The following is a 12575-nucleotide window of genomic DNA, read 5'->3' on the forward strand; positions in this document are numbered from 1 at the left end:
TTTAGGGGGCAGGCTTTTTTTAAATGATGGTTCACTCTTGTTACCAGTCATGGAGGGGAGGGCGGTTGCGGGAGCAAGTTTTTGGGTTCTTTTCCTCAGCTTAGTATAGAAATGAAAAGCTGGGAAATGACTTGCAAAGAGGCAGAAACTTTTATTAGAAAAGAAACTTTGATTGGCTTGGCAAGTGACAGAGAAAGCGTCTGGTCCGAGAGGAGAGCAGGCGGAGTGCCCGAGCGGGACACTGGCTTTGAGGAAGTGCCCAGGTTTTTAAGGCATTGCTGTTTTTCTTCATTGGGTCATTCTGTGGGGGTGTCATATACTGTGTGTTGATTGGCTTGGGGCTCGTGGAGATGGCGGAGTCTCCTGGAGATGGCCTGTCTCCTTAGGGGCTCAGCCTCCCCCTCTGCTAGCCCTGGGTAGAAGATTGTGTCTACCTTGAAGGCATGATTTAAAACTGCAAGGTCACACAAGATAGTCTGGGTCTTGTGGAGCCACTCTGACTCTCCCCAGGGGGCTCAGCCCCCTCCCCTGCCAGCTCTGGGTGAAAGATTGCACACACACACACACACACCCGAAGGCGTGATTTAAAGCCGCAAGGTCACACATGCTGCACAAGAAGCTATTGGTGGGGGAGATGCCAGTTGGTCTGAGGCAGGCTTTCCAGCCGCAGCTACTAGCCTGCTTGTGAAGGACATTCTACCTATGTCTGAGGGGCCCACAGACCCCCAGCCCCACCGGACGGCCTCAACGCTCATGGGAACCAACCAGGGTTCCATGAGAGCTACCTTAATCCCTTCTAAGGATTAGGCCCCGCCTCTTAAAGGTCCCAGTCTTTCAGTGTGGCTATCCTGAGGACCAGGCTTCCAACACAAGAGCCCTTGGGGACAGATCACATGCAAACCACAGGACACTTGCACATCCATTTGATTATCAAAGCCTGATCGTCAGAGAACCCTTTAGAGATTGTCCAGCCTGGGACTAGCCGTGCTTGTACTTGATGTGCCAGGCTGACCACACAATCAGCAGTGACAGAAGAGGGTGGCAGAGGTGGAGAGAAGCCTCAGGCGCCCATCGCCTGGAGGTAGTTGTAAGGGTAACAGGTACGCTGTTCAACAAATTAAGCAGTCTGAGAGGTAGGTCTCTTCTCATGTTTTCCACAAATGGGCACAGTCAAATGAAAGGCCCTTTATTTTAAATTCAGCAGACACATTTTGAGTGCCCGCTACGTGCCTGGCCCTGTTCTAGATGTTGGAGCAGACAGAGGCCCCTGCTGTGTGCCGAGGTTCACAGAGTGTCAGATGTGACAGACACCATGTAGGAAAGAAAACAGGGCAGTGAGAGGTGAGCATGGCTGGGGGCGGGGTGCAGTTTCCAATCAGTGAGGAGCATTTGAGCTGAGACTTGAATAAGGACAGGTGCTGTCACGTGCCTAGCATCTCTGGCAGAGAGGCTGGCGAGAGCCGAGGTTTCAAGGCAGAGGGGACAGCAGATCTGAGAGTGGATGAGCAGTAGACAGGACCAGGTTGTGTTAAGTTGCTATGGGCTTGGGTAAGAAATTGGGGCTTTGTCCTAAGGGTGATGGAAGATTTTCCACGGGAACATGAGCAATTGACATTTGAAATGGATCGTCCATTTGCTTAGTTGAACTGGGCTTTTGGTGTGCCTTGACACCAGGTTGGAAGCTGCTGACGGCATCTTGGGTGAGGGGCTGGTGTCCCAGAGCCGGGGGAAGCAGTGGGACTGGCGAACAGGACGTGGGTCTGGGCTTCCCAGATCAATGCAGAGTCGGGGGAGAGGTCCTTAGTGAGAAAAGGAGCCATAACCAAGATGATTTCCAGGGTTGGGGCTTGCAAAATCTGAGTCAGTAAGGGTGTGATGGTAGTGGCTTATACTTGCTAGCAAGCTGGAGAACAAGTTTGGAGGAGTGGGTGTAAAGAGCTCAGCGCTGGAATAGGATGGTGTGGGAGCAAAGTGCATGAAGTGCAGATGAGAGGAGATTGTGCTGTTTTATCAACTCAGCTTGTGTCAAGTCAGCAGCTGTTGAGCATGGCTGGTGTTCATCTCTGCATTTTTTTAAAAGATTTATTTATTTGAAAGAGTTACACCGAGAGAGGAAAAGCGGGGCAGGGGGGGTCTTCCATCCGATGGTTTACTCCCCAGTTGGCCGCAACAGCTGGAGCTGTGCCAATCTGAAGCCAGGAGCTTCTTCCGGATCTTCCATGCGGGTGCAGGGGCCCAAGGACCTGGGCCATCTTCTACTGCTTTCCCAGGCCATAGTAGAGAGCTGCATTGGAAGTGGAACAGCTGGGTCTCAAACCAGCACCCATATGGGATGCCGGTGCTTCAGGCCAAGGCGATAACTTGCTGCGCCACAGCACCGGCCCCTCATCTCTGCATTTACCAGTGGGAGTGGGTGGCCATCGTGACCAGCATTAATCTGTGTTGAGCTTGAAAACCTGACTGCATTGTGCAGGAGAGAGACTGGGAGATGAGAGAGTAGAGGCAGGACCAGATGAATCCTTCAAACATTCTACTGTGAGTGGAAGCCAAGAACAGGGCGCTAGCTGGATCAAAGGAGCGGCTTATCTTCTTGGTTGTATTTGGAGAAACAGGAAAGCACAGGGCCTGGATTCAGACTCTTGCTTTGCCACTTACTAGCTTTGGACCTCGTATTTGCGCACATGAAGTGGGGACAGTAATACCTGGCATCTGGGGTTGTTGTGAAGATGGGGTGAGTGAATGGGTGCAAGATGCCTGGCACTGGGGGCTGGCACTGTGGCGTACTAGGCTAAGCCCCCACCTGCAGCGCTGGTGTCCCACATGGGCATCGGTTCGAGTCCTGGCTGTTCCTCTTCTGATCCAGCTCTCTGCTGTGGCCTGGGAAAGCTGTGAAAGATGGCCCAAGTCCTTGGGCCCCTGCACCCACAGGGGAGACCCGGAGGAAGCTCCTGGCTCCTGGCTTTGGATCAGCTCAGCTCTGGCCGTTGCAGCCATTTGGGGAGTGAACCAGTAGATGGAAGACATTTCTCTCTGTCTCTCCTTTTCTTCTCTCTCTCTAACTCTGCCTCTCAAATAAATAAATAAATAAATAAAATCTTTAAAAAAGAAAATGCCTGGCATGCAGCCGGTGCCACCTGCAGGCGTTTGCTGCTGCTGCTCTCAGAGGCCGCACGTCCCAGCACTCACGTTCTCTGGTGCAGGGGGAGGGCAGGGTAGTTGCTGGAGTGACCACTTGGGAAGGCAGAGAACAGCTAGTTGAACAAGGCCACTAGGTTTGCCAGCGCATAGTGTAAAATTGTGGATTTCCCAGCCTTTCTTTGTCAGTACAGCACTTGTGTAAAATCGGCATCTTCTGATGAGGTTCCCACACATCAGTTCGGTTTCTGCCGCCATCTGAATAACGTCTTGGGGTGCCTTCTGTGTCCAGTGACTTACGGCCCCTGCTCACAGCTACAGTCCCTTCAGCTCTGAAACCCTGCGAGCCCTGACTCCTGTTTTGAGTTAGGGTATTCTCTAATCCTGACTTTGCCTAAACTTTTGAACCAGAAAACGAATAAATGGGAATGGACAGGGAAAGCCAGCCAAAGAAAGACCTCTTTCCTGTGCAGACTTTTACATCAGCAGTAACATAAAAATATCCTACATAAACCAGCCTTTTAAATGAGTATGATGGAGTTTCCTTTCAGATGCCGACTGTGGACCCATTCAGAGTGTGTACAGTACAGGCTGGCAAGTGTGTTGTTATTTTATTGAACAGTAGAAGAATCTAAATGTTATTTCATGGAAAACTTTGTTTCCTGCCATGTGTTTTAACTTAGGAAATGGCTAGTTGAGGTTTTAGTTGCAGAATCTTTTGATCTATTAAGTAGAAGAGCAAGTACAAATGTTAAAACATATAATTTCTTGATATATTTTGCTTATTCAGTGAAAGTAGAAAAAGAATTGCATAAAACAAGGCCACAATTGCAGATCCTTAATTATACAAACTAGCTTCCAAATAAAATAAATATGTGGTCTTGAAAAAGTTTTTGTCAATGTTTTTAATTCATATGGCTAGAAATCTCTATACAGTGCTTGTATTGATTAAGCTAAATAATGTAATAAGAGGGAGGCATGTCTTTAAAAATCATGAATTGTGAAAGGTATTTTGTGTCCCAATTGTAGCAGTTTTGTCCAGGTTATTAGGATAAATAGGAACAGATCTGTTACGTTTTGTACGAATATCAGTGGACATAATAACATCTGGAAAGTTCTTTGATCATAGACACTCGATGAAAATGTGGTTTGATAGAAAGGATAGCTTTCTTTCCCTTCCTCCTTGAGTTTTCTGTGTGACCGTAGGGAGATGACGTAGTCTAGCATCTGATGCAAAGCCTTCTCGGGTGTTTGAGCTAATATTGTTGCCCCACTGTGATTGTGAGTGTTGGTGTCTCTGCACCAGGTGACTTGTTAGGTGATCCGAGGCTGGTCCTTGTCTAGCTCTGTCCACAAATCTTACAGATGCCAATTAAGCTGTTAAAAGTGCTATAGTCTAGTTCCTGGCTATGTATTTACAGATTTTTTTTAATATTGAAAGAAAATAATGAGTGCTTATAAAGTAGCTTTTTTTTTTTTTTTTTTTTTTTTTGGTAATCAGAAACCAGGACAGACTACTGTTGAGTCTCATTACTTGTCTTGGAGTAAGGTATTTAGAATGTGTAGAAGATAGAGGAAGGGGTTGCAATTCTACTGAAGGGATGCCTGGCCTCTCGCACATTTGAACATGAATCTGGATTTTCTGTAGTGTTTCCTCCCCCAGCTCTTTTTAAAAACGACAGAAGGCTTTTGAATTTCTACCAACTTTTGTTCTGGAAACCAATCTGAAGGGACTTTGCGTTAGAGTGTTCTTGTCGAGCCTCACCACGAATCCGGCCCTGTGCTTGGTCTGGGGAGCAGATGTTGACATTCTACCCAGCCCCGCGCTCAGGGGCTCCTGGGCTGTATGCCGGGAAGATGTGTTCACGAGCATTCATAACTGGCGTTGATATGCGCTAATGTGATGGGAAAGGCAGAGATGTTGCATTGGTAGAGTTGCGAGGGTGGAAGGAAGAGTGAGACCTCAGGCAGGAGGGGTATTTGAGCAGGACCTGGAAGCTGGAAGGGCTGGAGGTGGGGTTTGGTAGAACCAAGAGGCACCATGCACACCAAATGAACAAGGCCGGATTTTGGAAGGTGGGCGAGTGTGAAGTACCTTCAGATACCAGCACCAAATATCACCCACTTGACTGGAAGACACCAACACAGGAATCCAGGAGGAGCTCAAGCCGGGATAAGCTACGGAGGCCTTGTCACTTGATTGGTTTCTCTCTTTTTCAAAAGATTTATTTATTTATTTGAAAGGTAGAATGACAGGGAGAGAGAGATTCTCCATTTGCTGGTTCACTCCCCAAATGGCCACAGCCCCAAGCCTAAGCAAGGCAAAAGCTAGAAGCCAGGAATTGCATCCTGGTTTCCCATGTGGGTGGCCGGGGCCCAAGTTTTTGGGCCGTCTTCTGCTGCCTTCACAGGCACATTAGCAGGGAGCTAGATCAGAAAGAGAGCAGCTGGGACTCAAACCAGCATTCCAGTATGGGATGCCAGCATTGCAATTGGCAGCCTAACCCACAACGCTAGTCCCCCCCCCCCCTTTTTTTTTTTGGTAGAGAGCCCTTGAAGGTGTTCAACTCCCTGTGGTTGGAACGTTAGGAATATTTGTCCCTTGGCTGTTTTGAGAGACACAAGGAGGAGGCCAAGACAGCATTTCAGATGAGAAGAACTGAATTTTTGGCTTGGGAAGGTGGCAGGTAGACTGGAGAAGGAAAAAAGGAAAAAGTCATGTGCTAGATTCATGGAATTGGGCTCCATTAGGGGCAGAATGGCAGAAAGCAAGTCTGTGTGTGCTGATCAACTGAAAATAGATTTGACTGTGGGGAGGCCAAGATGGTTCAGGATTGAGATCCCAGTGAGAGCAAAAAGCTGCTTTTGTGGGGATCTCTGTACCCTGGTCCCCAGCACCATGCTCAAGGAGAGCTTGTGGTGGGGTTAAGTAGGGTGGAGTTAGTGCTACACATCAGAGTTTGCCACTGGGACGCACCGTTGGGTGTTAGGACCACTCCCACCTGGGTTTGCATCCTGGCTTGGCAGTCCCTGGCTTGGTGATCCTGAGCAGGTTGGTATGGAGCCATTCAGTTGTCTGTTGAATGAAGGATGGCACCCAGGTCTGGGGTGTCATGGTTTTCCTTGTCAACCAAGTGAAGTGTGCACACAAGCCACGAAACCTGGAACCCGGTAGATACCCAAGGTGACGGCTCCTCATGTGTGGGATTGTGGGTGTGAGCCTTGGGCTGGCAGAGAAGGAAGGCTGAGCTATTGGGGTGCAGGGTGGGGGTGGGGGGATCTGGGAGCGAGGCAGCTTAGACCAGGAAGTGGGGGAAGGAGTGGTGAAGGAGAGGGAGGATCAGCTGACCAGCTGGGAGAGGCAGGAGGGGACCGAGGGAGGTCGTAGTCGTCAGCTGTCCCAGCAAGGAGACTGCTTCAGTATGGAAGGAACCAAATTCCAAGAGGGGGGGAGGTGAGCACTGATGGGGAGGTTGGCCCGCCAGAGAAGTTGCAGGTGGCAGAGCCAGGTTCCCCGTCCCCAGGTTCCCACTGATAAAGGAAAAGATTGTGTGGGCAAAGGAGAGCCAGTGGTCTCAGCAGAGGAAGGGGTGAGAGGCGGACAGTGTGGCTTTTGTGTGCACTCACAAAATGACCCATAGGATAGGACGTGCTGTGGCCCAGGCCATGGCACCACAGAGCTGTCCCTATGAGCGATCACCTCGGTCTGCAAGGCCCTAGGGGCAGCACTGGTGTGGTGGTGTATTGCTAATAAATGAATGACATGCCGTGTATCATGTAGAACAACTCAATACCAAGACACTGATTCTAGTTAATGCTACAGAGTGCATCGCAGCTGACACTAACCAAAGGTCTGCAGTGGGGCGGCAGTGCTTTTGTGTACATTGAGCAACTTAATTTAATGCTCCCAGCACTGCTGTGAGGGGTGGATGTTACTCTGTTTCAGCCGAGGGGCTTGGTGACTCGCCCAGAGTCATGTGGCTGGGAAGTGGGAGAGCCAGGATCAAAGGCCACGCAGTGTAGGTACAGAGCCCACGCTGTTAGCAGCCGTGTGTTGTTGTGTCTGATGGAACAGGAAGGTCCCAGAGAGGGAGCATGAATGCGAGGGAAAGGGCGGTGGCTGCCCATGGAGCAGGACAGCAGAGGGGGGACAGGACAGGACCAGGAGTGCAGATGGGCCAGAAGGTCGCCCCACTCGCTCTCCAGGAGAGAAGGGAGAGGGGACCAGGGAAAATGCAGAGAGGGACTTTGCAGGAGAGGGAAGTAGATGATTTAGGTGACGGAGCTGATGGGCTTCTGAAAAGAATCTCCCACTGGTAGTTGATCAGGCCTGCGGTCTGCTTGCAGCAAAGCCTGAGCGAGCAGCGCTGGGGAGGGAGAGTCGCTGCCCTCGCAGGCGTCTGAGTTCCGCTCGGTGGAGCTGCGCAGGCAGCACCCTCTGAGGAGAGGCCTGTGCGTGTTTTGGTCAGTTGCCGCTGAGTCCTGTTGACTTTTCCCTCTCATGAAGACATTCCAGATTGAGGGGAGGAAGAGAAATGCCAGCAGAAGAAGGGCGGGCGGGCGGGCATTGTGGGTTGACAGGTGCCGAGGCTTGTGCACCTACTGCGCAGTTCCTGGGTCAGGAACTATGTGTGCAGGGCTTTCCAGAACTTAGGAGCGTTCCTCAGACCGGACAGAAAGGCTCTTTGTGACGTTTTCTACTTATTCATTTGAAAGGCAGAGGGAGAGATGGAGAGAGACATCTTCCATCTGCTGGTTCACTCCCCAAATGACTACAATGGCCAAGGCTGGACCAGGCCAAAGCCAGGAACCTGGAGCTTCATCCAGGTCTCCCACAGGAGTGCAGGGGCCTAAATACTTGGGCCATCTTCAGTTGCTTTCCAGACACATTAACAGGGAGCCACATCAGAAATGGAGCAGCTGGGACTCAGCCTGGCACTTCTATATCAGTATTGCAGGCGGCAGCTTAACCTACTGCCCATGCTTTCTGTTTTAAGGTTATGATCTGTTTATGTCTTAATATAATAAAAGGGGGGGTGGTGCTGTGGTGTAGTGGGAAAGCTGCCACCTGCAGTGCCGGCATCCCATATAGGCACCGGTTCTAGTCCCAGCTGCTCTTCTTCCAATCCAGCTCTCTGCTATGGCCTGGGAAAGCAGTAGAAGATGGCCTAAGTCCTTGGGCCCCTGCACCCATGTGGGAGATCTGGAAGAAACTCCTGGCTCCTGGCTTGGGATCAGTGCAGCTCCAGCCATTGCGGGCAACTTGGGGAGTGAACCAGTGGATGGAAGACCTCTCTCTCTCTCTCCCTCTCCCTCTCCCTCTCCCTCCCTCCCTCCCTCCCCTCTCTCTCTCTGTAACTGACTTTCAAGTAAAATAAATAAATCTTTTAAAAAATATAATAAAGGCCGGCGCCGCGGCTCACTAGGCTAATCCTCCGCCTAGCGGCGCCGGCACACCGGGTTCTAGTCCCAGTCGGGGCGCCGGATTCTGTCCCGGTTGCCCCTCTTCCAGGCCAGCCCTCTGCTGTGGCCAGGGAGTGCAGTGGAAGATGGCCCAGGTGCTTGGGCCCTGCACCCCATGGGAGACCAGGAAAAGCACCTGGCTCCTGGCTCCTGCCATCGGATCAGCGCGGTGCGCGGGCCGCAGCGCGCCGACCGCGGCGGCCATTGGAGGGTGAACCAACGGCAAAGGAAGACCTTTCTCTCTGTCTCTCTTTCTCTCACTGTCCACTCTGCCTGTCAAAAAAAAAAAAAAAAAAAGGATGAATTAGGAAAAAGAAAATTAAAAAGGCCACGAAGAGTACAAACCGAATCTGTCTTCTGTTGTTAGATTCAGCAGAATGCAGTTACTCTCACTTTCCGTTTCTGACGTTAGCGCCACGTGAGCTCCTCCCACTCAGAGGCCACTGTGGGTCTCGCTGTGCCTGGTGTCAGTGGAGGATGTAAATGCTGGCCACAGAGGTCGGTGGGGTGCCAGTTCCTGAGCTCCGCTCAGAGTGATAGATACTCACAAGGTAAAAGCCAGGTAATGGTCCCCGGAGGGGCAATTTCTGTCTGCAGAATAAAATTCAATTAAGATTTCTTAGCAAGTCACTCAATAGAATTCAGTGTGTTCACCTGGTGGCAGGCAGCACTGAAGCAGAGCGGGCTTGGCATTGTGTGGCCCTTGTGGCACGCCACACCACCTCTTTGCAGATTTCAGCACACTGCTGTGTATGCCCACACTGTGTGTGCACCTGCTCAGCCCGAGTTCATCTTTTGGCCCTAGGTGGTGTCGCCGGCGAGGGTGTGTGGAGCCGCTGCCGAGTCGCCCTCGGTGAGGAGCCTCCGCCTGCTTGTTGCCGATCGAGAGTTCTCCTTTAAAGCCGGCCAGTGGTAAGTGCTTTCCTTGTGGCAGCTGCGTCTGTGTCAGAGGTGCTCAGGGAGAAGGGGTTCCACCTTCTGGGAAAGACTCCAGCGGCTGGCTGGTCCTTCGAGGGCAGAGGAAGTTCAGGTCGTTCTCTGCCGGGTGAGCCTTTTCTGGCATGGCGAATCCATTCCCTTCCAGCCTCAGAGCCCACTCTGGTTTCCAGCTTGGGGCCCTGTGAGTCAGACAGGAACATTGTGTTGCGTTTGGCAGATTCAAGCAGAGCGGCTGGTTCTGGCCCCTGGAACTGACGGCCCTGAGGAGTACGTTCTGCGGGAGTGGCTGCTGACAGACCACACTGCGGTCCTTGAGTCTGCCTGAGTTACTTGTTGCTGGGCGTTCCTGTCTTTCTGAAAATCAGGCTCCGTCACGTCCAGCACACAACAAACAAAGCAGACCGAAAAACAGCGTGTGCTGTCACGTCGTTACGTCCCTGCCAATGAACTCCTCTTCGCTTGCTTGGACTTTTCTGGGCCAGCTTTAGACGTTTGCTGGGTTAACCATCAGGACCCCTCTGCGGTCTGCACCAGGGCAGATTGTAGGTCTAGCCCCCTGGACTCAGGATGATCAGTGTGCTGGCAGGGCCTGGGTGGCCCCACTGAGCTGCCATTCAAGTGCGATTGTGAATAACCCAGCTCCCATTTCCATTTCCCTAGGAAAGGTGTGTTTGGGTGTGTGTGTCCTTTATTTAAACAAAGCATTCATTGCTAAATGAATTTCTGGCATGCCAGTCTTGACAGTGTTCTTAGGAGTCGCCTGACTAATTTTGGCAGTCCATCTGGAAATGTGGTTTTGTTAGAAGGAGGATGTGTGATAATAGCAAGTGCGATAATAGCAAGAGTTAGCAGTCTTGTGTTAATAGTTTGCCTTTGAATTTAGAACTAGAAAACAAGATGCTGATTGCAATAATTTGCGTTTGTGAAGCAATTTACTGTAATCTTTGCACATGTTCTGTGATACATATTAAACACACTTTGGCTGTTTTAGGGGGTGGGCAACATATTTACCCTTCAAAATGGCTTAGTAGTTATTCCATTGAAAGTGGGAACTTTAATTGTAGAGATCTGTCTTTCCTTACTTCCCTTCTGCGGAAGTGTTCATGTCCTTGTCTGTGCCTTACGCTCGGGATCTTGCTGAGGCTCGGGCCCAGGCTCTGGCTAGGGATAGCCCCGTGCCCTGGTTACAGGGCTGCCACCATGGTGTGCCTGCAAGTGTATTCCTCCCCCAGACTGCAGGTGTCTGATAAGAAAAATGCCGTGAGTCCCCAGTGACACAAATTTCGTGTATACAGAAGTGGGGTTCTTTGTGAATCTCGAGGTAAAATTGTCTGGAGGCACATATGCCATCCCAGTGAAGGGTCTGGTCATTTCAGATGCTAGGGCTGCTTTTAGTATGCACCTGCTAGACCCCCACTGTAGAAGGTAGGTGGTCGTCGCTGGCCAGCTGACAGCTACACGGTCCCGGCCAGGTGTCAGTCAGCGCTCAGCCTGGTACCTGAAACTCCACCCCCCACCCCACCCCTTTAAAAACTGTGGCCCTCCTGTTGCCTGTTTATGGCTTTCAGTGTTGTGAGTTCCTTTTGATGTGTGACCTTATGGTTACAGAACAACCTCTTGGCTTAGGTTGACCATGTGCAACCCCTCATGCTGCTGCTGAGAAGGCTTTGTCCTCTAGGCTCTCTTAGGTCACAGGCTTGGGACTCAGCTCCATGTGGCGTTTTGGAGAAGAGGGCAAGGATGAAGGAGAGAGGGAGGGGACAAGAGGTGGCAGCTAGAGAGCAGGAGAGGACCCCGGCAGGCTTTTCCTTGGGGTAGGGACGGCCGTGCCTCCCCTTCTCTGAATACTGGCCAGCAGCATCTTCTGGTGCCTGCCGTACCCTGAGGATGAGGAGCCAGGTGCAGCTCGAAGTAGATACGTGGGTTCTCTCTACAGGCGGCCGGAGCTCTGGCCACAGGTCCCCAGGGAGACGCCTTCAGCACAGACCTGGGATGGGCCCTGGAGCCCTTTCTGCACAGCCCTGGCCTCTTAGTGGTCTCTTCAGGGGAGACTGGTTCCCGTCCTGGGAAGCTAGATCTAAGAACTTGAGCCGTGCAGCCCAGAGGCAAGGCCAAGAGAAGAAACCACCTCCGGAACAGTTCTCCCTCAGGCTGACCACCTGCTTAGCCACTAGCTTCTTGTGAGTGCTGCCCTGGACCTTGGGCAGTGCCTCCTCCAGGGTGGAACCGTTGGCACTCCCCTCAGAGTAGCGGCTCTGGAGCGTGCCACCAGCAGTCATGCGGCGTGCGCTGCCCTGGGGTTCCAGCTTTGTTCTCCTGCGGCACTCGCTGCCTGTCTCCCATGTTAGCTGCTCTGCTGCAGTGGGGTCTTTCCCCGGAGGGAGGCCTTGTCGCCCGGCGCCCTGGAGACTGCTCAGCCATGCTGGCCTTCTAGCTGCTAGCTCTGTGCTGCGGCCACTTTCCTCCCTTCTCTTGGCCTCAGCTTCCATGTCTTTCAAGAGAGCAGTAGCCCTGTGCTTGGGGATACTTGAAGTGTGGGGCACAATGCCTGATGTCAACTTTCTTAACTAGTGTTTGTTTCTCATCATTGCTGGTGTCTCACTCAGTCGGTGAGGTCATCTGTGCTGGTGAGACCCAGCAGACAGACCCCAGTGCTGGGGTTCTGGGTCAGGCCCTGCAGTGGTTGGAAGAGCAGCAGATGAAGTAGGAGGGAGTGAGTGTGCATCGCCTCTGCCACTGTCAATGCCACCAGCACACACATGGGATGCCCCCGAGGGCAGTGAGGCCAAGGCATTTTTCTAGATGAAAGGGGATTCTTGGTCCTGGAATGTTTCTGACTTTGAACAACATCATCATTTTTCTTTTAGATTTGTTTGGGAGGGAGAGCCCCCATCCCTTGGTTCACCCCTCAGATGCCCACAATGGCCAGGACTGGGCCTGGGTTGGGAGCTGGGAGTTTATTCCAGATCTCTCATGTGGGTGGCAGGAACCCCACTATTTGAACCATCAACTCCTGCCTTCCAGAGTGTGCATTAGCA

General features: G+C 51.7%; 1 protein-coding gene across 9 annotated transcripts in view; it reads left to right on the forward strand.

Moving 5' to 3' along the window:
• OXNAD1 (oxidoreductase NAD binding domain containing 1) overlaps window positions 1-12575 on the forward strand; it is an 86311-nt gene that overhangs the window by 15231 nt on the left and 58505 nt on the right. For all 9 annotated transcript variants that reach the window (XR_011388216.1, XR_011388214.1, XR_011388215.1 and 6 more), the window contains one exon: window positions 9404-9510. Coding sequence is in view for 5 of the 9 variants with exons in the window: in XM_008266044.4 (XP_008264266.2) it covers window positions 9404-9510 (107 nt within the window). In the remaining 4 variants the exon portion in view is untranslated. The remainder of the gene's footprint in view (window positions 1-9403; window positions 9511-12575) is intronic.

This window comes from Oryctolagus cuniculus, chromosome 4 (assembly GCF_964237555.1).
Source record: "Oryctolagus cuniculus chromosome 4, mOryCun1.1, whole genome shotgun sequence".
Lineage (NCBI taxonomy): Eukaryota > Metazoa > Chordata > Mammalia > Lagomorpha > Leporidae > Oryctolagus > Oryctolagus cuniculus.